Raw genomic sequence first — 27,037 nt, 5'->3', positions numbered from 1 at the left:
CAGGTTTGGTGGCATTACACCCAGGAAGCGTAGTCAGCAAAGGCATTCTGGAGGAAGAGGTTCTAAGCTGAGCTCTTCAGGGGGCTGGGAGGGGAAGAGGTACCAGGCAGAGTTAATGCAAAGGCTGGGGCCCAGAGGGCCAGCATGTGCTCTAGGGGAACTGAGAGAGGTGACTGGGACATAAAGTTTGGGGGCTGAGGAGCTGTAGGAGATGGGAGTGGGGAGAGGGTTGGGGCCAGAGTATACAGCTCCTGGGGGTGATAAGGTGTTTGTAGTCCATCCTCAGGGCATGGGCTGGCATCTACAGTTTTTTATGCAGCTCTGGCGTTTGAAGGCTCACTCTGAGAGCTGAGTGAAAAGGGGACTAAGGGAAATAGAACAGAGGCAGGGAGACTGGTGAGGAGGCCTCTGCAGAAGTCCAGGCAGAGTTGGACTAGGACAGTGGTGGGATAAGGCGGGGAGAAAAAGAGAAATGGAGGACTTCCCTCGTGGCGCAGTGGTTAAGAATCCGACGGCCAATGCAGGGGACACGGGTTCAATCCCTGGTCCGGGAAGATCCCACATGCCGCAGAGCAACTAAGCTCATGCACCACAGCTACTGAAGCCCACCAGCCTAGAGCCCGTGCTCCACAACAAGAGAAGACACTGCAATGAGAAGCCTGCGCACCGCAACAAAGAGTAGCCCCCGCTCGTGGCAACAAGAGAAAGCCCGCGTGCAGCAACGAAGACCCAACGCAGCCAAAACTAAAATAAATAGATAAATATTTTTTTAAAAAAGAGAGAGAGAGAGAGAGAGAGAGAGAGAGAGATGGATTTAGAAGCAACTCAGGTAAAATCAACAAGACTTATTGACTAATTGGCTGAGAGAGTGAGGGCAAGAAGGGAAGAGCAAAAACTTCCCAGGTTTCTAGTCTGGGAGACTGGGTGGACGGCACTGCCTTCAGGAAAACACAAGGAAGGCAGATTTGCACAGGGGAAGACAATGGCTGAAAGGGAGCAGGACCCTGTGGGGCCCTCCCAGGTACAAATCCTTTCTGTGTCCCTCATTTCCAGTTTGTAAGAAATAGGTGTCAGGGCTTCCCTGGTGACGCAGTGGTTGAGAGTCCGCCTGCCGATGCAGGGGATACAGGTTCGTGCCCCGGTCCGGGAAGATCCCACATGTCGCGGAGCGGCTGGGCCCGTGAGCCATGGCCGCTGAGCCTGCGCGTCCGGAGCCTGTGCTCCACAATGGGAGAGGCCACAACAGTGAGAGGCCCGCGTACAGCAAAAAAAAAAAAAAAAAGAAAAGAAATAGGCGTCACTCAGCCTCCACGACCTTCCCTGAGTTCCGAAGGGCATATTCAAACAGTTGCTAACCAGGGAAGGGAGGGAATGCAGAAACAAAGAAGGAGCAGTATCCATAACAATATCTTTGATATTCTGCTGGAACTAAGGCCCCCACCCAGGTGGAGGATGCTAACTTCAGCCTGGGCGCAAGATTCCTGGAACACCCTCCTGTTACCTCACCGCCAACCAATCAAAAGAAAGTCACACACCCTGCAGCCCTCACCCCAAATTTTGCCTATAAAAAGTTTTCCCTGAAAACCATCGGGGAGTTCTGGGTTTTTGAGCATGAGCCACCTGTTCTCCTTGCTTGGTCCTGCAATAAACCTTTCTCTGCTCCAGACTCCATGGGTTGGCCTCACTGTGCGTCGGGCACATGAACTCCAGTGTTGGACTCAAGGGGCACCGAGGTGATCGCGAGTGGGCTGCACAAGATAGAAAACTGGGAAAGGAGGAGGGAGCAGGTGGCTATATTGCCGTCAAGCTATGACTGGTGCCCCAGGACAGCCCTGAATATTGCACATGTTGGCCATCAAATCCTAGAGTTGGAGTATGGATTGCCCCAGAAATCCAAGCCCAACGCCCTCGGAGAAAAACCAAGAGAGGAGACATTAGGACCCAAAGTCCAAGATCAAGTGAGCGGCCTGGACCCTGGTCCCCTGACCTCCCAGCATAGGGTTTTTCTCCTACGTAATATCAATACAGTAAATCTTTTTTTTAAATTTATTTATTTTTGGCTGTGTTGGGTCTTCGCTGCTGTGCCTGGGCCTTCTCTAGTTGTGGTGAGCAGGGGCTACTCTTTGTTGCAACGCACATGCTTCTCATTGCAGTAGCTTCTCTTGTTGCGGAGCACGGGCTCTAAGTGCACAGGCTTCAGTAGTTGTGGCACATGGGCTTCAGTAGTTGTTATGCATGGGCTTCAATAGTTGTGGCTCGCAGGCTCTAGAGCACAGGCTCAGTAGTTGTGGCACACGGGCTTAGTTGCTCTGCGGCATGCGGGATCTTCCTGGACCAGGGATCGAACCTGTGTCCCCTGTGTTGGCAGGTGGATTCTTAACCGCTGCGCCACCAGGGAAGTCCCAATACAGTAAATCATTATTTAACAATTGCCATGTGCTGGCTCTCTCCAGGAAGTAATCAAACCCTGCCGTCTGGAGCTTGCAGTCTAGCTGGAAAAGCTACAGCTACTCATTCACTCCATAAAATATTGATTGAACTCCTTGCCCTGTCCTGGGCCTTTCTCTAGGCACTCAGGATATAGTGGTGATCAAGAAAAACAAGGTCCTTCCCTTGTTCGGTGGGGCGAGGCAGAATATAAACAAATGCAGAAATAACTTCAAGTAGAGGTGAATGTTATGAAGGGGCTGAACAGGGTGACTGGGGGCAGTGCAGGTGGTATTAGTTGGGTGGTCAAGAAAGACTCTAAGAGGCCATGTTTTGGGAATTCCCTGGCGGTCCGGTGGTTAGGACTCGAGGCTTTCACTGCTGGGGGCCTGGGGGCCGGGTTCAGTCCCTTGTGGGGGAACTAAGATCCCACAAGCCATGAGTTTCGGCCAAAAACAAGAGGCCACGGGACTTCCCTGGTGGTTCCGTGGCTGAGACTCTGCACTCCCACTGCATGGGGGTCGGGTTCGATCCCTGGTCAGGGAACTAGATCCCACATGCCGCAACTAAGACCCAGTGCAGCCAAATAAATATTAAAAAAAAAAAAAAAAGAGGCCATGTTTAGACAGAGACCTGAATGAGCTGAGATGAGGGAGCTTGGAGGGCCATGCAGGGCACTGGGGGAAGTAAAAAGCAAAACAATCATTAAAATACCTGAGAAACAGCCTCCATCTGGAGGAGCTCATGGAGAGGAGGCCTTGCACTTGCAGAAAACTGTACCTAGTGACTGATGTAGCTGGCCATAAAGGTGACCATGTGTGACACAAAGAACAGTGCTGGGAAGGGTCCAAGGAGAGGCCTCCTGGGCTGAAAAGGTGTAGGAAGTATCTGGGGACAAGGGGGATTTGAGGCAGATTTGGTTAGAAAAGGGAAATGGCAGCTTCAGAGGGAAAGGAACATACGCAAAGTGCAGAGGCAGGGTTCTATGTGGGTGGAATTTGGGGGGTGGGGAGACCAGGGTAGAGCCCCTGGTCAGAGCATGAGTGGTTCATGTGGTAGACACACACACACACAGGCGGGACGGAGTGTGGGAACTTGAGTGCCAAGTTCAAGATCTGGCCTTAAGGAATCCCCACTCCTCATCATCCAGAATCAACTGTTAGCGAGGTTTTGCCACACTTGCTTCATCTCTTTTCTGAAACATTTTAAAGCAGATCTCAGACATCGTGTCATCTCCACCCTCCATGTTTCCGTGTGCATTCTAGAAATATGGATATTTTCTTATGAATCCACAGGGAAGTCCCAATACAGTAAATCATTATTTAACAATTGCCATGTGCTGCATTGGCAAGAAAAAGCCCTGCATTTTTTTTTTCCTTCACATTTTATTTTCAGTTGCTCTGTTTCTTACATCTCTCACTCTAGCAAGCTTTGCTTCAGGTGTGCATAAGAGTTAGGCCTGGGGCTTCCCTGGTGGCACAGTGGTTAAGAATCTGCCTGCCAATGCAGGGGACACGGGTTCAAGCCCTGGTCCAGGAAGATTCCACATGCCACGGAGCAGCTAAGCCTGAGCACCACAACTACTGAGCCTGCGCTCTAGAGCCCACGAGTCACAACTACTGAAGCCCGTGTGCCTAGAGCCCGTGCTCCGCAGCCAGAGAAGCCATAAAGAAAGAAAGGAAGGAAGGAAGGAAGGAAGGGTTAGGCCTTGCATGTTGGGGCCACAGCACTCTCCAGGGTGCCCCACTGTGAGTCAACAGTCCCACTGTGAGAACAGACCCCCTGGTGCCTGATGCCCTGGAGTCCCAGCCCTACCACTTCCCACTGTGTGACCTTGTGCAGGTTCCTTAACCTCTCTGAGTCTCAGCTCCTTCATTTGTAAAATGGGGATGATGGTAGTGGCTACCATGTGGGATTGCTGGGCATCGTAGATGAGGCAATGTGCATAAAGCAATTTCATGCAGGACATGCCACATTGCTGTATTATCATTCTGGAGGAAATGATGCTGTGAGGAAGGAGGGATGGACACCACTGTCCCCCGAGGCTACTTCTACGTGCTCCAGGCTGAACAGGCAAGAAGGAAGTGACTCTCCAGTGTCACAGCGATCTGTCTGTCTCACATGCCTCTCTTTCTTTGTCTCTCTCCTTCTCTCCCTCTTTGTCTCTCTCCCTCTCTCCCTCTTTGTATCTACCTTCTCTCCATCTCTCTAGCTACCCCCCCCTTCTGTCTCTCCTCTCCATCTCTTGGTATCTCTGTTTCTCTTTCTCTTTATCTCACCTCTTGTGAAAACACAGCCACCTCCTAATTTATCTCTCTTGGAAATCTGGTCTTGAAGGTACCTTCTTTCTTAAAGTGAGGCCTATGGGAGCACCATGCGGTCAGCCTGTCCCCAAATAGGAGATCTTGGCTCCTTTCCTGTTGTTACCATTGTGTACGTGTTTGTGTGTTTTTTAATAAAATGTTGACTTGCCCCCCCCGAAAAAAAAGAAGTCTCTCTGTATCTCTTTCTGTCTCTCCCTGTCTCTTTATTTTTGTCCTCTCTGTGCCCCTCTGTCTCTGTCTCTGTCTCTTTCTGTTCCTCTGTAACTCTGTCCTCTCGCTCTCTCTCTCTTTAATCTCTCGTTACCTCTCCTCTCTCCATCTCTCTGTGCTTGTCTGTCTCTCTTTACCTCTCTTCCTGTCTCACCTCCCTCCGTGTTTCCCTCTCTCTGTCTCTCCCCATCACTGCCGTCTGCTCTGGGTAATGACCTGCTCTCTCTGTTCTGTCTTGGACTCTCTCTCTCTCCCCTCTGTCGCGCTGTCTGCGCATCTCACTGCTCTGGACCACCCCCGCACTTGCTCCTGGCTGGCTGGCCCTTGTTACCGCCTCGTCACAGCCACACCTGTAACCCATCTCTGTGTATCTCAGAGAGACTGCATTTCACTGTTTCCATCTTCTGTTCTGTACCTTCCTGGCTGCTGAGAGCATGCTCTTCTCCCGGCCTCTGTCTCAGTCCGTTTCAGCCTCTTTTTGGTTTATTTCTCTCTCTCTCTCTTTTTAAGTTTCATCCTCCAAATATTTATCGAGCAGCTGTTCCATGCCAGGCACGTTTCAAGGTACTGGAGGTATGGTGACCGAGGCAGTGCACGTACCAGAGCTCAGGGGGCATTCATTCTAGTGGGGAGACAGACAGACAGACAGAAGAGCAGACAAAGCGTGATCCTGGCTGCCTGACTTGTCCCCCTGGCCAGAGGAGTGCATCAGCCAGCCCATGGGCAGGGACTCGGGCCTCTGAGGTTAGCTGGCTCTGCCCCGTGCTGGCCCTGATGATTCCCTGTCCCTAAACAGGGACTGGGGGTCACTCTAGAAGCTAGACTAGAATGAGTAACCACTTGCTCACGTAACAGCATTCATTACGCGCCAGGCTGGGGGAGACAAAGGTTGGTCTGGGGGAGACAAAAGAGAACGGTCCCAGCCTGCGTGGGGCTGCAGTTCAGACATGCATAGCGTCTGCCCGGGTGGAGGAAACAGCCGTGGGGCGGCGCTTTACCTCCACCCTCCGCTCCCCGCCTCTGGCCTGCACACCGTGAAAAGCTACTGGAGCAGCTGTGATATTTTTTAAAAAAGGTTTTTTGAGCCAGCATCTGAAAATAGGGATATTTTCTATAAAACTCAGGACTCCCAGCTTCTCTTGTAAAAATCAGATCGGGCAACACCGAGCTCGCTCACTCAGGGCCTTAATTGGTTGCAGCTGTGTCAAGGCTGTCCTTAGATGGAGCTGTGGCTTCCAGGTCCCCATGGTGCCCACCAAGTCCTCTTGTCTGGCAGAGAGCTCAAGGTCTAGCTGCCCCCATCTCATCACAGAGCTTGTGCTGTGGCTCTACTTATATTAGAGAAATATTTCCCCGTGGTGTCTCCATCAAAAGTGGGAAAATGAAGGACACAGCAAAGGGATGTGGCAGCGCCCCAGCTTTTGGGCTTGCAGTCCTGATGAGTAGAAGCCCTCATGCACATCCATCCAGCACCTCTGCCCTGCCTGCTATGCAGGGGGCCTGCTGCTCGCCCATCCCCAGGTGACCCCCGAGGCCATACACCTCCCTCCCCTGGGCCTCAAGCCCCCTCTGCCCGGCAGGCTCAGGAGCCAGGCCTCAGACAAACAGGCCATCTTCTCCCCTCCCTGGCCGTGGGGATCTCCTTGGGGCTTCTCTGGGGAAGCCCAGTGGCTCTTCTTTCCTGCTGCCACTACCCAGGGCCCTGGCCTGGCAGGGCAGTGGCCAGCTTCGCGGGAAACCTGTAGGAGGAGCAGGTGTGCCCATGACCACTGACTGAGGACAAAAGAAAAGGGGCAAGGATGAGCGCCCACCTTAGAACCAGAATTTCCAGCAGCCTTGGGCTTCCCACCCAAGAGGCCCCTGTCCTCTCCCCAGCTCTGCTGAAAGCTGGCCCACCAGCAAAGGTGGGCTGCAATGAGTGCAACCTAGTGGAGAGTGGGGGTCACGGAGCACGTTTCAGACAAGTGACAGGCAAGAAACAAGTGGCAAGGGGATAAGTGACAGAAAGAGACACAGGGGCCGAGGAGGAAGCAGTTCTTAGCCATTTTCGGCAGGCATTTATTAAGTGCTTACTGTGTGCCAGGAAGTAAGCCAGGTGCTAGAAAGAGCAAAGGGCCAGGAAGAGGCAGGGTCAGCTCCTGAGCTGTCAGTGACACTGCACTGACCCTCGTTGACATAGGAACATGTTAACCCTCCAGGCACCACTCTGAGAGCCTGGGCTGGGTCCTTGGACGGGGCCTGCCTCGGCCTTTCCAGCCACCTAAAGGGATTCAGTGACGTGAGACCCTCTCCCTCTTCGTCCAGGTAGACAGGCACACAGAGAAGCTCCCACACACTCCTCCAAACACAGTCACACTCGACGTGCCTGGAATACACCTCAGACTTCGACACACGTGTGCACACACGCACACACACAGAGGCACGGCCAAGCAGTTTCACGAGGAGGTGGCATGGAGGTGCTGCCTACAAGCCGTGCTCTGAGTCACCTACCTCAGCATAAAACTGTCAAGAGGGCTTCCCGGGTGGCGCAGTGGTTGAGAGTCCGCCTGCCGATGCAGGGGACACGGGTTCGTGCCCCGGTCCGGGAAGATCCCACATGCCGCGGAGCGGCTGGGCCCGTGAGCTATGGCCGCTGAGCCTGCGCGTCTGGAGCCTGTGCTCCGCAACAGGAGGGGCCACAACAGTGAGAGGCCCGCGTACCGCAAAAACAAAACAAAACATAAACTGTCAAGAGTGCCCGAATATCCACCAGTTAGAGGTTAGCTTGAGAAGCTTTGGCCAAGTCTCTTAACAAAATGTGAAAGACGTAAAAGTGAACAAGGGGACAGCTGCTTAAGGCTTTTGCTTAGAGAGGGGGTTCTGAGAGGGGTAGGGGTCAGCAGAAACAGACCTCACTTCCTTTACTTGGCCACAAGGCTGTCCCGGTCAGAGCTGCCTAAAGTCTGTCCTGTTATCTGGGCGGGGGAGGGTGGGTGTGGGTGGTCCTCATCCCCTGTGCTCTCTGCATTCCTCCAGGGTCATAAAAATAATGCTATCGCTTGTTAAGTGCCTATTAAGTGCAAGGTGCAATAATGTGCAGCTGCATGACTTCCATGTCCACCTAGCCTCCCAGGGAGAGTATTACTGCCATTTTACAGATGAGGAAACTGAGGCTCAAGACTTGCTTCAGGTCACGAGATAGTATGTGTGGTGGGGCCTCTAACCTCTGCCCTTCCCTCACAGCCTCCTCAGCACAGGGAGATGGTCTCACTCTGGGAAGGGTTGAGGGGCTGGGAGCGGCCAGAGGCCCTGGTTTGGTCTTGGATCTGCCTGGGAGGCTGAGAAAGACTAACTTCGGGGCTGGACATGCTGCCTGCAGAGACCAAGGGCCCAGGCAGTGGTTGTGTGCCAGCGGCGGGAGAGGTCTGCTCTGTGGCGGGCCACCCACGTGGAGGACACTGCACCTCCTTCCAGACACCAGGTCCTCACCCCAGGGCTTGGCATGAGTCAGGGCCTGGGTGGTACAGGCTTCCAGAGCCCTCAGGCTCACCCTGACCCCACCCCCACCCCAGGGGAGCGCTGCAGCCTGTGGAAAACCATCCCCTCACTTTGGGGCTCCTAATCCTAACCCCACAGATAAGGCGCCTACTGCCCCAGAGTCCACGAGAATGCACCGTATTAAACAGCCCCGGAAGCCTGACTCTGCTGAGAAGACTTCTCAGAGTTCTCCGACAGGAGCCCCTTACCATAGGGAGTCCACAGCCTCACCTGCCCCTGGTGGTGTGTATCTGTATAAATTCATGCAGGCTGATGTGCAAATGCATCAAAAACTCCACTGGGCTTTTTGTGCCGCTGTCTGGGACAGTCCTGCACATGTACCCCCAATACTGGATGGCTCCCCATTTTCAGTGTGCTTGGGGCCCAGGGCAGTGGGATGCCCTCCTCACACTGCACAGCCCAGGGCCAGGACAAGGAGGGTTTGAGGAGAAGTTTTCACCAGGCTGACACCGGGTACAAGAGGAACAAAAAGAGAAACAGAAGGGAACTCACAACCTGCAGCCCCATCTATGGCCTTTACGAGGGTGAGAATCTTCCCTAGTACAGGCCCAGGTAGCGAGAGCCACAGGCAGAGGCCAGGAGGGCTTGGAGGAAGCTAACCACAAAGGAACACCTGGACTCAAGTGCAGGGAGGCTAGAGAGGAGTGGGGCTCGGGGCCATGCTCCTGAGGCCGGCCTGGCCACGCTCTTCACTCTGATTGAGCCCGCAGGGCTGGACACGACTTCCAGCTCCTTCCCACCAGAAGCCTGGAGAATGAGGAGGAAGATGGAGGGCCGAGCCCATGTGGTCCCTGCCCCACCCCAGGGCACTCCTCTCAGGGGTTGGGGCGACCAGAGACTTGCTCCCCCAAGTACCATCAGCCTCTAGGGCCAAGATGACTCTACTAAGTAGAGCTCACCCCACTCTCTCCAAGGAAGCTCTTGGCTCCAAGAAACAGACACCTCACCTGTGTTTGCTTCCCTTCCTCAGGTTGTTTCGCCCTGATTTCAAGGCCTGGTGGCCCCTGGGGCTGCTGCTCTGAATGGAATGTCCTGACCTAGAGGGCCTTGGCTGCTCCAATGACTTAAGAACCACATGTGAGTCCTGGCTCTCACCTTGAGCAAGTTACTCCACCTCCCTGGGCCTCAATTTTTCCAGCTGTAAAATTAGGGAGGGTAGTATGAACTCCTGGCTTGTTAGCATGATCCAGTGATGGTAATGGGAGAATACATAACCCATCAACCCAACACAGTCAGAGCAAAATGACAGGCAAGGGAGTGGGGCGCACCTGTAGTACCCAACCCATCGGGTACCCTGCTCCCATTTTCATGCCTCTAGTCTCCACGCACTATTGGCCCTAGACTATCTCCCACCCTGAACTCTGGTTTCTTAATGCCTGCTTCTTCCCCCAGAGTGCACACACCCTGCAGGTGGGTGGGAGAGAGAGGCCGCAGCTCCCACTCCGGCTGGGCTGGGCACTGCTGGGAACAGCACAGGCCATGTCTGTACAAGCTCAACATATTCTCCCAGCTGGAAGGGCCCATGCTAGTCAGCGCTTCCCCAAACTGCACTCCTTTGTCAGTGGGTCTCAAATGTTGGGGGGGGCACCAGAACCACCAGGTGGGGCTTAGCAAGGTGTAGACTTCGGTTTCCCTCTAGGTCAGAGGCAAGGCCCAGAGGCTATGTCATTAACCAGCACCCGAGAGCTGCTGCTGCACGTGGTCATTGGGTCCCATGTGGAGGATGGCTGTGACGGTTAAAGCCATTCCTTAGTCACACACCACACCCCCCTGGAGAGGCGCACAGCCCACCAGTGCCGACCTCACTTGACCTCATCTTAACATTTCCCGAATCTGACTATAACGCTGTTCTAAAAAATGAGAATAACCTTAACATCTCACAGAACTAGCATGCTGAGGAATGCTTTGGGAAATGTTGATCTCAGGCTCTCTCTTTTTTTAAAAATGTCTGTTTAAGGGCTTCCCTGGTGGCGTAGTGGTTGAGAGTCCGCATGCTGAGGCAGGGGACATGGGTTCGTGCCCCAGTCTGGGAAGATCCCACATGCCGTGGAGCGGCTGGGCCCATGAGCCATGGCCGCTGAGCCTGTGCGTCCAGAGCCTGTGCTCCGCAACGGGAGAGGCCACAACAGTGAGAGGCCTGCTTACCACCAAAAAAAAAAAAGTCTGTTTCAAACAAATACTTGCTTTTGAATATCTGAGTGGGTGAAGCCCAGGGAGATTAGGTGCGTTCAAGGGGCTCGGGCCTGGGCCCGCCCCTGCCCCTTCCTGTTGCCACCCGTTCCTCCGCCACATCCTGCCTCTGCTCTCTTTGAGCCTGCGGCTCTCCTGGGGTCACCCTGTGTCCTGAACTTAGGAGGAACCCTCAGCATGGTTGACTGGTGACAGGAAGTCTGAGCAGGGATGAAAGGGGGTCAGGATTAGCCTGTCTGGCTGGGATAAGCAGCAGAGGAGGGGATGGCCACACTTCTAAGGTGTCTGCACAAGCCCCATTTGTTTGGGGGTGGAGCGGGGGAGGAAGGTCTTTTCCTGGCCCACTGCCCCTCCCGAGACAGCAATCACACCCAGAGAGACGGTGAGCCGCTGGGTACGACTGGGGCAGAAAATCTTCTCTTGCCTTTTCTTCTCAAGCTCAAAACAGGCACATGTAGTCATTAACTGATGTGCTAGAAGGGGCATCCCCTACCAGGAGGAAAATGGATTTATTGCTTTATAAAAAGGAGTCTGATAAAACTTAAAAGAAAAAAAAAAAACCACCACCAAAACAATTCACCTAAATATAAACCCACCCCTCTCAGAGCTCCCAGGAAGCCTCAGACACATTTCTGAGGGCAGTCAAGGTGGGTGGGTTGAAAGCCAGGCCCGCCTGGCCGAGGAAAGGGGGCCTCGCTCACGTAAACAGCTCCAGGGCCCTTGGAAAGTCTGCCAGCAGGGGGCGCTGTGGCCCTGCAGCCTGGGACAAGCTCCCAAACCTGAGCGGGGCTGGCTCCTGGGCGCTGGGCTTGCTGCGGGCCTGTCGGACTCGGGGTAGCCCTGGGAGGGTAAGGGTAGACCCCCAGCGCCCACATCCCACCACCATCCCACACACATCTCTCATGCACAGGACACGTGCACACAACCCACATGCACACACACCCCTAGGTCTCTCACAAATCCACCTTCCCACCCGGGCCTGGACCTCCACGTCTGTCAGCCACATCTTGACTTCCACCCCCACGAAAACAGCTGTGTGTGTGTGTGTGTGTGTGTGTGTGTGTGTGTGCGTGCACACGCGTGTGTTTGTGTGTGTGGTGCCCCTTTAATTCCCTTCAGGTCACAGTCTGGACAGAGGGTGGCAGTGGAAACGTGTCCCTGGCTCAGGCCCTCCGGGAGGAGGGAAGGGACTGCTGCTCGGCCTTGACCACAGCTCCTGGGCCACATGTGACCATCCAGCCCTCCATCCCCTCCCCAGGCTTTAGGCCAGGGGGCCTTCTCCACAGGCCTCGAACAGGAGGACAGGCCACAGGGGGCTGGAATCACAAAGGAGTTAGCACCAACAACAGGAAGCGGGTCCTTCCTTCCTCAGGCAGCTCAGACTGGCCGGGGGAGGAGGTGAGGGGCCAGGCGAGGCGGGTACAGACAGTGCAAGCCTTTGTCCTCAGCAGGCGTGGTTGGTGGACATGCAGCCGAGGGGCAGGTGGTGGGCAGTAGACGGCAGACTCCTCTGCTTTGGCAAGAGGCGGAATCTCGACACACTGGGGGGAGAGGGCCTGCCCGCCCGGGGTCCTCCTGGCTGCTCCTGCAGGCACCACGGAGCCCCGAGGCTCCAGGGCCCCTCGAGGGTGGCTGAGCGCAGTCCAGAGCGCCTCTGCTTCCAGCAGGAGAAGCGCCTGACCGGGCCCTCTCCCGTCCTTCCACCGCAGAGCTCCGAGGCAGGACCAGGGCCCTGGGAGGGAGCGAGGACTCCAACATGGTGAAGGACAGGATCCTAGGGGTGCGTGGAGGTCCTCTGGGGTGGGGAGGACACCGTTGAGTCACTGAAGCAAGGGCGGGACGCCACAGTTCCGAGGTGGCGGGTACTACACAAAAGCCTCCCGGTTGGACGAGCCGTTGAGCTTGAGGAAAAGCTTGTCATCCTCCCTCTTCTGCTGCAGCTGCCTCTCCAGCTGGCGCCGGTAGCAGATGAGGTAGAGGGGAAGGCAGAAGCCCAGCATGCTCAGGACAAGCAGCCCCACGTTCACCTGGGGAGGCAGGGACGAGAGTCGCCGTCAAGGGCGGGGAGGGGGAGGGAGGGAGGGAGCAGGCAGGGGCTGTGGTCTTTGCAGAGTCCAGCTCCAGCCCCTTCCTCGTTCTCAGGTTTGGGAATGGGGAGAAGGTCACAGGAGAGGAGAGGAAAAACAAACAAGGAGTTTCAAGAGGTCGAGGGCCCGTTGTTCCACATTCCAGCAACAGAATTCCCCAGCTGTCCACGGGCCGGGCCACTGTACTGTACTGATCTGAATCTCTAGGGGCGGGGCCGGGATTGGGACAAGCTCATAGCACCTGGTTAAGAATCTGGGCCTTTGGCAGGAGGAGCAGGGACAGCAACTTGGTTCGATTTACCCCAAAATCAGGTCCAGAAAGGACACTCTTCTCCTCCTGTCCCTCCTGCCCGTTCACAAGGGGTCCCTGACTTGATCCTAACCAAAGTTCCAAACTGCCTGTCCCGGGGTTCTAGAAGCCCCCGAGTGATGCCTCCCAGTTCCCGATCAGCAGAGTGGGGCGGATGCCCATAACCCTCTGCCCCGCAATCCTTCTTACCCACAGAGGGTCTCCCTGGAGGGGACCCATCATAGCCAGAAACAGGGGCTGCTGCAGGAGAGCGAAGAGCGCACTGACCAGGGACTGCAGGCCCGTGAGGCTGCCGAACTGCGTGGAGGGGTACCTGCCAGGGCAGTAGAGAACCTGTCACCACGGGGGCCATGCGCCGGCTTCCCACATGCTCGTTCTCAGCCTGGCCCCAGGTGCTGGTGGCCCCAGGCGGCACCTCCGGTGGCAGAGAAGAGGTGGGAATAGCCTCAGAGAACGGCGGGGTGTCCATCCTTGCATTGCTTTCTGCTGAGCAGTTCTGCAAAGCGAATTTGTCTTTTGGACCAGCATGAGGCCCCGGGGCCCATGGGTGTCTGGCCAAGCCAAGTGGAAAATGTGGTGCCAGCAGGAGTCTGCAGCTTGTGAACCAGGCCCAGGGTGCAGGCTGGAGGCTGGGCCTGGCTTGGCTGCACCCTCTTCCAGAGAAGCGTTGTGTAATCACGGAAACATAGCATCACGGCCCTCGGACGAGTCCCTCAGACTCTGCCAGGGCAGCCACAACTTCCTCCAGGCCTGGGGGGTAGGTGGGGCTGGAACAGGCAGACCTGGAATGACCCCCATGGGATACCGTTGAGAGGGGGAGAGGGTTCTGGCAAAATCTTCGCCAGATTTTGCCACAACTCTGGGGCCGCGTCAGGCATCGTGGCCCCAGAGGTGAGAAAGGACTCCCAGCAAGGAACGGCTGGAGGAACAGGCTAGTCTTTGGTCAGAGGGAGACAGTGGATGGTGTTTGGGTTCCAGTGTTTGAGCCAAAGCCCGGCCCAAGGAGAAGGAACAACTATGGTTCCTTAGGCATGTGTGGCCTCTTGGAAAAGGAGGCAGGTTTCATTTTAGCCAAGGCCTGAGAAGGCTGTGGACAGAACCAGCCCTTTGAGGCGCTGGGTGGGATCTGTCAGGCACATACTGGGCTCAGTTATTCACGTCACTGCTGCCGCTGAAGCCCACTTGAAGGTCACCATTGAGCTGTGGGCAGCTAGAACCCGCCCCCCTGCCCTTCCCATGAGCAGCCAGAGGCAGCCTCAGAACCCGGCTGAGCAGCAGTCCCCGAGGCAATAACGAGCGGCACCTTGGCTGGGGGAACTGACTTCGTGTTAAATGCCAAGGCTTGTGGGCACCCAACTGTCTGCCCACTGACCTGCTCCTGCCAGGTATGGCCTTCCCCTGACACACCCAACAGAAGCCCTGGTACCTAAGGCAAGAGGATGAACCCCAAGTGGGCAAGATGGCCCCCTTCAGGCCCTCGGTCCCACCAGGAACCTCCCTCAGGTCATTCCCTTACCCTCGGCCACCAGGCCGCCCACAGCTCCCAGGACTTACACAGCGGCATACAGGCCCCCGACGGCAGAGTGGATGAATCCTCGCACAATCGTGTGCAGGATGAAGGAGAGGATCTGAGGGAGGGAGAACAGAGTGTTGAGCGAGACATGGAGGGCCTCACCTTGTCCCCTTGCCCCAGAGCTCCTGGGGTCCTGAGCAGTGGGAGCATTGGCTCCCTGGAGTTAGCTTGTGCCAGCTTTCCAGGGCCAACTCCTCAACTGCCAAGAATTTTGAGCTGATTGTAAGTTAAACACAGTCACTACTAACAGTTCAATTGTAATAAACGTACAATTCAACAAATTACAGTTGACCCTTAAACAACATGGGGGGCTAGGGGTGCCGACCCTCCACGCAGCCAACAATCCACATATAACTTAGAGTCGGCCCTCTGTATCCACAGTTCTGTATCCTAAGATTCAACCACCCACGGATCACGTGGTACTTAGTATTTACCATTGAAAACCATCTGAGTATGAGTGGACCCGCGCAATTCAAACTTGTGCTGTTCAGGGGTCAACTGTACGTTGAAAACAAAGTTAATGAATACTCAAAACCCAGCACATCCTAATTATTTTATTCTGTTTTACCATTAGCCGTGCTCTTAAGGTTTTTTTTTTTTCCAAAAGTTTTTTTATTTTTTTATTTTTGGCTGCACCGCGCAGCTTGCAGGATCTTAGTCCCCCAACCAGGGATTGAACTTGCACCCTCAGCAGTGAAAGCGCGGAGTCCTAACCACTGGACCACCAGGGAATTCCCGCTCTTAAGGTTTTTTAGTCAACTGTCGATATCGTATGATGGTGTGTTACTGTGTCTCTTTCCAACTTCACAGTTGGTGACACCGTATTGGTTGATATCAGCCACAACGAGAGCACTTGCACCGCGGAAACTGGCAAACACTAAAACCCAGGGCTCCCCCCATCCCGCCCCCATCTAGAGTCTGCTCTTAAGTGTACGTATGGACATAGCACTAAGCGGGAGGTCACTAATCACAACTCCTGCCTTTGCGGACCTGAGGACTGGGCCCAGGTCTCCCTGCCTGGTCAACCAGGCCCTACTGGTAGATGGCTGTCCCCCTCCCCTCTAGCTCTGCTTTCCTGAGGAAAGGTCACTGCTGGCAAGCTTGGCAAGCTTAGCAAGCACTTGTTAACGATTCCTGAGAGCCACGAGCTGTCTCCTTTGCTTCCAGGACCCTTTGTTTGCTCTTTGCACACAGCCCTGCCATCGGGCTCGGCAGCCAAGACCGTTTCCGGGAATATGGGCAGTGGAAGCGGCGAGGGCTGCCCTCTGCGGTGCTGCAAGAGGTCTGTGCCCGAACGTGCACCCATCCCTCTGCAGGCTCTGCTTTCCACTCCAAATGCCTTGCTGCCTTTTCACAACTTGTTTTTCAATAAGAACTGGATAAAACACAAAGCAGATGACTGTCCCCACTGAGCATTGCCCCGCAACTGGACGAGGGTGGTCAGGGCAAGCGTCTGCTGGTCTTGCGGAGAGGGCCGCCACCAGGAGGCCGGGAGGGCACCAGGGATGCAGCAATACTCCCATCTGGAACTGGTAGGGCCTCTGGTGGTTTACTCTGGCTGCACACGGTGTCGGCACAAACACATGGTAGCACCTGTGGGTGGTGCACACCTGGGTGTTCAATGAACTTCTACGTGCGGCCACTTGTAGAAAGGGACTCTTGCTTTCCTCCTGGACCTGGTCCAAGATACCATCTGGACTTGGGTCACACCCATCTGGAAGCAACGCCATCACTTTTGTCCCTTCCAAGTTCATAAATCTGGGGATTAGAACTAGAACACTTCTGTGGACCTAAGGGTGGAGCCAGGCTGGTAACAAAATCTACCTTTCTCAAACTCTCTGCCAAAAGTCAGGTTCCAAAGGCACTGGAAATCTTGTGAGAAGGAATTAAACTTTTGAACCCAGATGGCAAGGGATCGTCGGTCTTTTTCCTGCGGCTCCCTTGTACTGGAGGAGCAGACGTTCCCACCAATGCCACAGACTAGCCAGAATTCTTTGGACATCAGACTTCAGCTGTTTGAGCACATGCAAAATGAGCAGCGACACAACTACACCACATGGTTCCAGAAATGGTAAGATGATGGTATTCATGGTATGCAAGATGCCTAAAGACCAAGAACAATGATATACTTTCATAGAGAAGAGTCTTCTGTGAAAGGCAATCTGAGTTTCATTTACAGCTTGCTCCCAGCATCATGCACGTACAGAGCCTGGCAGGTAGGGGGCCCTTTGGTAAATCACAGCGGGCTGGTTGATAGGTTGGTTGGTTGTAAACAAATGAAAAGCCACTGTTCTCTGCTGAGAGAGCACTGTTCTCTCCTCCATGAGACATCATGCACCTTTCAGTCTCATCACCCCATACCCCACCTGGCTTCTCCCTCTCCCCATACCCACCTGTAGAGGCAGGTTGGGAATGAGGCAAGTCACCCCAAAGCCCACGAGCAGCAGGTTTGTGAAGGCAAAGGCCCGCATGGCGTTGGTGATCTTCTGGATCTGCCGGTCCCGCTTCTTCTTCTTCTCACCTCTGTGGAAACGCAGAGCACACACCGGAGCTGGGGGCTCCCTGGAGGATAGGCTCTCCCAGGAAGTCAGGTCCTGGGAGTCACAGCTTGTGGACAGTGCAAGACTCAGAGACCACCCGCAAGCATGTGCTAGGGACTGTGGGGGCTAGACCAGCACGAGGGACACTCCCCACTGCATCCCCTGGACTGAGCGCGGAGTGTGAACCTCAGTGGAGAGGTCGGACGCCAGAAGACACGAGGAGATGGGCGTCAACACCCTGCGCTGCTTCAGTGAAGACTGAGGTCCGATGATGGGGAGGGAGGAGGGGAGTGCACCCAGGTCAGGACGTGGCAAAGCCTCCTTCACTACTGGCTCCAACTTCACCTGAATCCTGCAGGGAGCTGACACTAAGCCAGATAATAAGCCAAAAAAGGGAGCGAGTGGATTTCCCCTTGGGCGGCAGGAAGGGGTGAAGGAGAAACGAGTATGCGGCAGATGGAACTGGAATGGGCACCAACAGCCTTCTGGCTGTAGGACCTGACCTACATAACAGAGCATTCTCTGTAATTATTTCCCTGTGAATTCACTATTACTGATTCCAGCCTCAACACCCACAAAGGTACCCCACGGACAACTGTATGACATCCAAGGGCTCAGAGATGTGCAGGGAGGCCCGGACCCACCACTTTCTCCCTATGTGACCTCAGGCAAGCCACTCAGACGCCTAGCTTCAGTCCCCTCATCTGCAAAATGGGTCTAACTCATCGAGGTGTTGGGAGGCTTACCTGAGATGTTGTGCATTAAGGGCTTGGCACAGGGCCTGATACAGTAAAGAGGAGCTTACTGTACTAAGGTGGAGTCAGAGAAGACAGCATTTAACTCATCCTCTGATCTTAGAGCCCAACCCTTCTGTAAAGTAGGGCTCTGGTCCCTTGCTTAATTCTCAGTCATGAACAGATCTATTAACATGTATTAAGGTTATAGCCATTTACTACTCACACCCAGCGGAGCAGACCTTGCAGGCAAACAGGGCCGCTCTGAGGATGTCTGCGGGTGTACTACTTGTGCTAAGGATCGGAGTGCAGCCCTAAAAGCAGGATGTTGGATAGCTGTCTGCACAGACCTTCCTCTGGTTTCTCTCCTTCTCTCTTCGAGCTCCGTGCTTCCCCAAGTTTTGCATACAAAAGACTTTCCTTACAGAAGCAACAGACCAAATTGTGTGCTGAGCTGAGCGAGGCCAAGAGCAGCTTTGAGCACAGACCCCTCTCGCCTCTCCTGCTAACTTTAAAACCTAACCCACCCACCCGGATGCCGCCTAACACCTGACCGGTGGGCTTCTCCCTCTGGGGGCCGGGGCCCGGGCCACGAGCTCCGCCTACGCACTGGTTGGCGTCTTTCTCCTCGGGCTCCTCAGGGGCATCTTCACACTCCTTCAGCCTCCAGTCCATGATGTAGCCAATGACGGGGGCCGTCAGCAGGCAGAGCAGCTGGAGCACACCGAAGATGGAGGTGTAGAGACCCACTGGGGATAAAGACGGGCTGGGTCACGGCGGCTGCCGGCAGAGCCTGGGGTGGGCGCTGGGCAGACTCTGTGACCCCACAAGCCCTTCTGGGATCTTCTCCAGAACCGCCCCCTTGTCACTGTGGGTCATGAGGGGAGCCTTAACCTCTGAAATCAAAGCCGGAGCGAGGGGCAGGCCACCCTTTTCTTTTCTCCAAAGTCCTCGCCTATTTCCAAGAAACAGCTCATGAAATCCAGTATGTCACAGTGACTTCCCCCAGAAGCTCCAGGAAGCCTCTCTGACTTTGGGAACCACAAAATTACCAATGCCTGGGACTGAGGTTTTGTGTGTGACTGGCCGTCAGTTTTCTGCCTCTAGAAATATACCAGGAAGGCACCACTCACAAGGGCTCTGACGTAAGGGCTTCAATCTTCAAAGAGCCTTAAAATTACGATGGGATTTCTCAGACAAACAGAAGCTGAATGTGGACTGCCCCACCCCCAAACACAGGTCTGGCCGAGGGGGATGTCTGGAGTTCAAGGAGAGGTGTTTCTCAGTTGAACAGAGACCGGCTAGGAGAGGATGTCATGTGTTCCCTGACAATCCCCCGTCCCCCCCGCCCCCACTGGCTTACCGGTAGCCATCACTGCATCAAGAAAGCAAAAGTGAAAAAGCAGAGAGGAGTGAGGTCAGCAGCAGAAATGTCAAAGGTTGTTACGGGGGGATGGGGCACGGGGGCAGGCTAGCTCTGGGCCCAGCTCACACGCCATTTCCCACCAAGCCCCGACCCTCAAGAGTGCCCAGCGCGGGTGTCTGCGGACGTTTTCTTGCCGGCTGGGGCCTCACTCATGTGCAGCTGGTGCCTTGTCACAGGCGGGCTGGTGAATCAGGCCTGTGGTGTTCGCGGGGGACCGTGATGGGGAAGCGGCGTGGGTGCAGAAGACCTGGCAGAACCTGGTCCTCACTGCCCTTGTCCCCTCCGAGGGCAAAGAATCCACCCCACACCCAGCCCAAGTATCTCACGAGCCAGCGCTGGTCTCCCGTCCACCTACTGGCCCCCTGACCCTGATAGCCAGACATGTGTGTGTGCATGTGTGTGTGTGTGTGATGTCAGGCTTACTGCTCACAGGAGCAGGATGGGGAAAACTAATGCCCTGTCAGCTGCAGACCGAATTTCCTGGCCCAACTTCCTCTACTTCTTGAAATTGACTTTTTGAATGCGGGAAACAGATGGAAAAAATGCCTCTTGGGCAGCAAGAGTTCTCAGAGAGTAAAAGGCCGTGACTCAGCAGCAGGGAGATTTGCCTTCCAAGGGCCAGTGAGGGCCCTTCTCTGTACCCGTCAGAGTCTCCACCTGTCTGGGCCTCAGGGTTTACAATAGGGGGCAAATAGACACGATAGGTCATCTCTCCCCAAAGCGTGGCACACAGATTTTAATGAATGTTACATAATAAAAGGGTTCCTGTGGTAGAAATATAGGGGAATATCATTGGACGAAACCAAGCTAAACAGGTTATTTTTCTTCCTATCTTTGCGTTTGCTACAAATTTTTGCAAGGGCGCATGATAGGGTTTTTCCACATTGCTTCACGTCCGAACACCCATTTTTGGAGTAGAACCTGCATTATCTGTGCCTCTTTGTCACCTTCCCCTTTTGTTAAGGCCGGGTTTCTCATCCTCTTTAAAAACTTACATTGCCTGGCAGATCTTCCCGGGGTGGCGGGGGGGAAACCAACCCAAAAGTTGCACACCAATGAGACAGCCAATAAAAAGGATTTATCAGATGTGTGTGTCCCGCTTAGGGATAACTAAAGCTGACTCAGCTCAGGCCCTGAGGAAGTACTGACCTTCTTTGTAGACTCAAAACCTCTAATCAGCTTGTGTGTTCTTTTGGAAAAGTGGCAGGTGGGTTATCAGCTCTGTCTACCAGAAGTAACAAGCCTGGACTGGATTACCCACGAGGAAGGCTCCACCTGGCTCTGCTTCCCAGTTCAGGGCACAGATCCGGTGCAGGCCCAGGAGCCCGTCTCCAGCCGCAGTCACCCAGCCCCCATCTCGGCCCCCAGCCTCTCCACGTGGCACCCCTGCGGTTTCCCGGAGAATTCTTGGCCTTGGGTTTGACTGATAGTCTTTCAACAAGCTCTCAGGTGGAGTACCGCGTTCTGTGCAGTGTTTTCATTTACAAACACACACGTCAACCGTCCCCCTCAGGCAACAAAAAACACATCCCCCCCCCCAAAAAAAAACACACCCCCACACCCCAAACACACGGAGTTATTTTAGTCTTCTCCTCCCTCCTAAACCGGGAAACCCTGACGGGGACATGAAAGGACAGTTGGGCCCGGCTGTGATGAAATGGCTCTGACACACAATCAGGCCCTTGGATTCTGCCATCACATGGCCCTGCTGGTCCAGCCCAGCCCAACACCCTCCAGACAGCCAGGCAGCGGGCTTAACCTCAGGCGGGCAGGAGTGACCACCGCTCATGGGCTGCGCCCTGGGGCCTGGAGGCCACCTACCTATGTCCTGGTCGCCGCTGACCAGGAACTGGAGGATGTTGTTCATGGCGCCCATGTAGAAGATGAGGCGCAGCTGAGTGACGCACATGGTGACCAGGCTGAGCAGCAGGATGGGGCTGAACACGCTCTGCATGAACGAGGGGGCCGCTGCGGGGAGAAGAGGGTGCTCAGGGAGAACCGGGCGGTACCGCCGTGGCCACGGCCCACCCGCCACCCAGGGGCTGGGAGCATGGGGCTGAGAGCCCTGCTTTGCCGACCAAATCATGCTGGATGCGGTGGACGGCTGGACGCAGGAATTAGGTCACCCAGCCGTACAAAACAAGCTGGGTGAGTCCCTCACCCTCGCTGACCCTTCGTCTGTAAGGCAGGCTGGATGGTGCCACCGGCCCTTTGGGCATGAAATGCGGATTAAGGGAGATGGTACCCACAAAGCCCTCAGCGGGCGCTGGTCCCCCCGAGGGGGCTGCAGCTTCCAAATCTGGACTGGCCGCTGGGGTGCGGGTGTGGGTTCAGAAGCTCCTGCTGATGGCTCAGGCAGGCTCGGGAGGTGGGGGCCGCACACGGGTACCTGTGGCATCGGGCTGGCACTTGACTTCCAGGTCGACGGTGGACAGGCACAGCTTGTGGCCCTCTTGCAGTGCCGCCTGCTCCTTGGCGCTCCGCATGGAGCTGCCCACGCTGAGGCGGCGCCCGACCGTGGTCACCTGCTTGTAGAACTGCTTCCCGGTGATCTTGTGGTCAAAGCCCAGCCAGCTAAACTTGATCTTCACCCTAGAGGCCACAGGAGAGTGTCTGCCGCGCTGCCAGGGCCCCTGGCCGGCGTAGGGGTGGGAGCAGACCGCACGTCCACTTACGTGTAGTCCATGTCCTCTGGGCCCGGGAAGGGCTCCAGGGGCCAGTTAAAGAAGCAGTTGAGGAAAACCAGCCCGGAGCAGCCGGCCCAGACCACGAGCATGACGATGAAGGAGGCGCCGAAGTCGTAGATGACCTGAGAGGCACAACGGGGTAGCGGTTGGAGTCAGGGTAGGGCAGGGGGCAGAGTTAGCAGAAGGAAGCCGGAGCGGGCAGTGGGTAGGGGCACCTAGCAGTCCTGCTCTGCCTGCACTCAGCTGCGAGGGGAGGCATGGCCCCATCAGCCTGGGTGTTTGGTCGTCAGGCACCTGCATTCCAATAATCTTAGCTCGCCCTGTACCAAATGCTTCCAGCTTGGACCAAATGTCACCTCCTGGGAGAGGCCCTCCCAGACCATCCAGCACTGTCACATCACTGGCTCACAGCGAACAGCCCTGGCTGAGATTTTTGACTTCTTGATTCATTTCCTCATCTGTTATTAGGCCAGCTCCCTGAGAGGAACCTCCAGCCTTGTCCACTGGTTTCTCTAGTACCTTGAAGCATACACACGGTAGGTGCCAAAAAAATACTCAAGGAATGAACAGTTGGAAGTCTCGCTTTGCTCCTCTGTGAAATGGGTGTGACACTGGCATGTACTCTCATGGTGTCAAGGTGGGGGTCAAGCGGGTAGAGGGCTCAGGACAGGGCCTGACAGGTGAGAAGCCTGCAAGCCTGTTAATGTCATCATTGCCATTGATTTCCAACACAAGAGTCCCCAGAGTAGACAGCAGCCCAGCTACCCAGGGAGGGGACAGCAGTTAGACACGGAGAAGAGGAGGAGGGGGAACCTCTGCACTCCAGGAACTCGAGGATCCCTAAAATCCACAGACGTCTGGCCCCAGCCCCTCCAAGCACCTCGATGTCCAGGTGGCCGGCCCATGTCTTTTTGTTTTGTTTTTTGGCCGCGCTGTGTGGCATGCAGGATCTTAGTTCCCCGACCAGGGATCGAACCCGTGCCCCCCGCAGTGGAAGCGTGGAGTCTTCACCACTGGACCCCCAGGGAAGCCCCTGGCCCACGCCTCCTGTGACTCCTCCTCCTCTTGCCCTATGGCCTCTCCCCCTTGGACCTCTCACGAAAGGGGATTTATTTGGTGTTGGTGCCACAGAAGGGAGAAGCCCCTTCTGAAGCCCCTTCAGGAGCAACAGGATTTGGAGCAGGAACTGGGACTGATGAACAGTGAGGTGTTTGCTCCATCCTGACCCTGTGTGACTTCCACGGGCTCAGAATCCTGCCTGGGAGGGAAACAGCTGAACCAACTTGGCTGAGAGCTGCGCTCTGGCAATGGGGAGCAATACAGCTCAACAACAACAGACCTGGGGGTGGGGGGACTAGAGTTAGACCCAGGACTGGGGACAAACACTCACCCCCTTTCTGTCCCCAGCCCTGAAACGCAAAGACAGCCTTCAGTCACACCTTGCAGTGATATGCTTGGGTTTCCCAACCCCCCCACCCCCCTCCCCCAACCCCGGCACAGCAGGTTTCTTTTCTTACCCCCATGGTGCCCAGGTGCGTCCTCCCCCCAGATGGGGCTTGGGGGAAGGGGGGCCCCAGCGCCCACAATGACTCCCCTCTTCTGGGAGCGCTGAAGGAGTCTTAAAAGAGGCCTCTGCTCAGACACTAGTTCACACGCTCACCTTGACTCCTGGGAAGGTGACTGCTGAGGAGGCATAGGATCCAATCATCAAGGCAATAAACGTGGACCGAAGGTCACCAAACATGTTGGGCAGCTGAAAGATAAGAAGCAAGGGAGACTTCTGCTGAGAGAACAGACAGGGGACGGATGAAAGAGGAGGGGAAGAATCACGGCATCCTCAGGCACCATTTCTTATCTGCTCTCCTCCCTGTGTAATTCACGGGGGCATCAGTCCAGGGGTAATCGCAGCTAACTGAAAGTTTTTTCTTCCCAGACTGAGGTTGATAAAGGAAGGGGAGGAGAGTAATACAGAACTCAGACTCTGCACATGAGGACAGAGCGGGTAGACTTCCTGGCTGGCAAGCATCCCTCCTCTCTTCTCCGGCACAAGCCAGGTCCTTCCACCTTTGCAGGGTCACAAGGAGGTACCAGCAAGCACAGCTGGGAGCCTGAGGCAACCCTCAAAGGGAGCAAGCCTGTTAGAAGTAAGCATCTATTTGAGGATGAGATGATTTTATAAATAAAAATATCAGTGTCCCAAAAGGACCAGATGTCAGCAAAGGCTGCTTTCGGTTCTGAGAAGAGTAGGTCTCTGGAAGGTGCCAATCACAATTCTACAGCCCCCAGGGCGGACGAGGGGGCTGGCCTGGAAGTCCTGCGTCTGAATTTCTAGGTCCAAGGAGGGCTTTCCCCTTTTCCACCTGGAAAGAGCAACAGCAAGAAAGGCTCAGGCCGTCTTCCCTGTGAGGCCACTCCTCCCATCTCACAGCAGCTTGTCCTGGGCCCATCCAACACGACTGCAAAGCTGAAACCCCCGGTGATTCCATACAAATCCAGACACGGTATAATGTGGCAACTCGGTCATGGATCCAAACAGACATGGGGCAAAGTGCATCCTCCTCAAACGGCAGTCTTGGCTGCTCTTGCTAACCTCAGGGGAGCTCGTACCACGTGGTGAAGGCTTCCCAGCCACACCCACAAGGTCCCTGGCATTGAGAATCGCTCCCTGGATCTGCCAACCTGTTTCACTGAACTCAGGTGTTTATATGGACCTAATATACGTTCCCCTCCCCCTTTGTCTGGAATCATTTTGGGGTTTTATTGAACATGGACCACGTGATGGCTGCCCGCAAGCTAATCTGCTGTTGCTGAACGGAGGCGGTTTGAATGTGTTTATCTATCTGCCCCTCATCATTTCTGCCTGTTTTGACCACAATTAAAAATGAAGAAGGGGCATCATCAAAATTTAAAATGTGCTTCAAAGACACCATCAAGAAAACAGAGGCACAGAGGAGAGAAAAGTTGTACAAATCATCTATCTGATAGGGTACCTGTATCTGCAGTATATAAAGAACTCCTACAACTCAGTAAAAAAAAAAACCATATATAACCATTTTTAAAATGGGCAAATAGGGCTTCCCCGGTGGCACAGTGGTTAAGAATCCACCTGCCAATGCAGGGGACACGGGTTGGAGCCCTGGTCCAGGAAGATCCCACATGCCGCGGAGCAACAAAGCCCGTGCGCCACAACTACTGAGCCTGCGCTCTAGAGGCCGCGAGCCACAACTACTGAAGCCCACAAGCCACAACTACTGAAACCTGCGTGCTACAGCTACTGAAGCCCGTGCGCCTAGAGCCCGTGCTCTGCAACAAGAGAAGCCACCGCAATGAGAAGCCCGTGCACCATAACGAAGAGTAGCCCCCGCTCGCCGCAACTAGAGAAAGCCTGCATGCAGCAATAAAGACCCAAAGTGGCCAAAAAAATAATGATAGTAATAAAATAAAATAAATAAATTTATTTAAAAAAATGGGCAAACAGACATTTCTGAATAGACATTTCTCCAGAGAAGACATACAAATGGCCAATAACCGTATGAAAAGATACTCAATATCATTAATCATAGGGAAATGCAAATTAAAACTACAATGAGATACCGCTTCATACCCCCCAGGGTGGTTATAATAATTTAAAAAAAAACACAACACATAATAACAAATGTTGGTGCTGATACAGAGGAATCAGAACCCTCCTACACTACTGGTAGGAACGTAAAATGGTACACAGCCACTTTGGAAAACACTCTGGCAGTTCCTCAATTACACACAGAGCTACCATATGACCCAGAAATTTCACTCCTAGGTATATATATACCCAAGAGGGATGAAAATATATGCCCATGTGTACATGAATGTTTATAGCAGTGTTTTTTGTTTTTTTTTGGCTGCACCTTGTGGCATGCAGGATCTCAGTTCCCCGACCAGGGATTGAACCCACACCCCCTGCAGTGAAAGCGCAGAGTCCTAACCACTGGCCTGCCAGGGAAGTCCCCATTCTTTATAATATACAAAAAGTGGAAACAACCTCCATGCCCATCAATGACTGGATAAGCAAAATGTGGTATATTCACACAATGGAATATTACTCAGCCACAAAAACAAATGAAGTACCGATACATGCTATCAATACAACATGGATAAACCCTGAAAACATTATGCTAAGTGAAAGAAACCAGTCATGAAAGAGCACAAAATTGTAGGATTCCATTCATATGAAATGTCCAGAATAGGCAAATCCATAGAGACAGAGACTAGATTAGGGGTTGCCTAGGGTTGGGGTAGGAGAAGCTGGGAGGAATAGGAAGAAATGCTAATGGGTACAGAGATGTGATTTGGGGTGATATGATTGATTCCGGTGATGACTGTGTAACTCTATAAATAGACTAAAAACCATTGAATTGTATACTTTAGGTAAATTGTATGGTATGTGAATTATGTCTCAATATCACTCTTAAGAAAAAAAAAACATGAATAAGAGACTTGAGATGTTTTGGGATCCCAGGATTTAAAAGGAACATGAATAAATCTATAGTGTATGGCCAACAAAGCCATCCTATGGCATGAAGCCAGGGTGGCTCTCCAGCCTACCCGAAGAATCCCCAGCACACAAAGAGCTCTTCTTCCAGCCCCCTGTGTCAACTCAGCCTTCTCAGAGAGGGTCAGAGGGAGATAAGGAGCATACGGAAACTCCCCCAGCCAAAGACAGAGGAAATGTGATGTGCTCATGGGTGCCCAGGCACATCCAAGTGAGCACTAAAGGTGCACAATCTTACTCTTTGCACACCTGCCTCCCAGGTATGCTGTGGTTCAGAGGACATGCCTCGGTTTCTGAGCTCACATATTTGGGCTGTGCCACGCTGGCTACTCCAGCAAGGCAGCCTCAGGCATTTCTGGGGCTACATCTGCCCCAGGGAGAATCCAAAGATTAGTTCTGCTTGTATGGAAAGAGGAAACTGTTCTAGCCTGGGATGCCACTCCAGCCAGGGCATGTGGAGG

General features: G+C 54.3%; 1 protein-coding gene across 2 annotated transcripts in view; it reads right to left on the bottom strand.

Moving 5' to 3' along the window:
• Positions 1-12,553: 12,553 nt before the first annotated feature.
• SLC43A2 (solute carrier family 43 member 2) overlaps positions 12,554-27,037 on the bottom strand; it is a gene marked incomplete at its 3' end in the record, with an annotated part of 36,761 nt that continues 22,277 nt past the window's right edge. The window contains exons 6-14 of one of the 2 annotated variants that reach the window (XM_079725453.1): positions 23,706-23,798; positions 22,034-22,167; positions 21,748-21,950; positions 21,180-21,326; positions 18,543-18,681; positions 17,052-17,181; positions 14,640-14,713; positions 13,275-13,398; positions 12,554-12,715 (exon numbers count right to left, since the gene is read on the bottom strand). In XM_079725453.1, coding sequence (XP_079581579.1) covers positions 12,554-12,715; positions 13,275-13,398; positions 14,640-14,713; positions 17,052-17,181; positions 18,543-18,681; positions 21,180-21,326; positions 21,748-21,950; positions 22,034-22,167; positions 23,706-23,798 — 1,206 coding nt within the window. Of the gene's footprint in view, positions 12,716-13,274; positions 13,399-14,639; positions 14,714-17,051; positions 17,182-18,542; positions 18,699-21,175; positions 21,327-21,747; positions 21,951-22,033; positions 22,168-23,705; positions 23,799-27,037 lie in introns of both variants that reach the window. The other variant, XM_079725454.1, reaches the window with a different exon arrangement.

Source organism: Hyperoodon ampullatus, assembly GCF_949752795.1.
Source record: "Hyperoodon ampullatus genome assembly, chromosome: 19".
Lineage (NCBI taxonomy): Eukaryota > Metazoa > Chordata > Mammalia > Artiodactyla > Ziphiidae > Hyperoodon > Hyperoodon ampullatus.
Note: the sequence above shows the minus strand (reverse complement) of the source record. Positions and strands in the feature narration are given on the sequence as shown.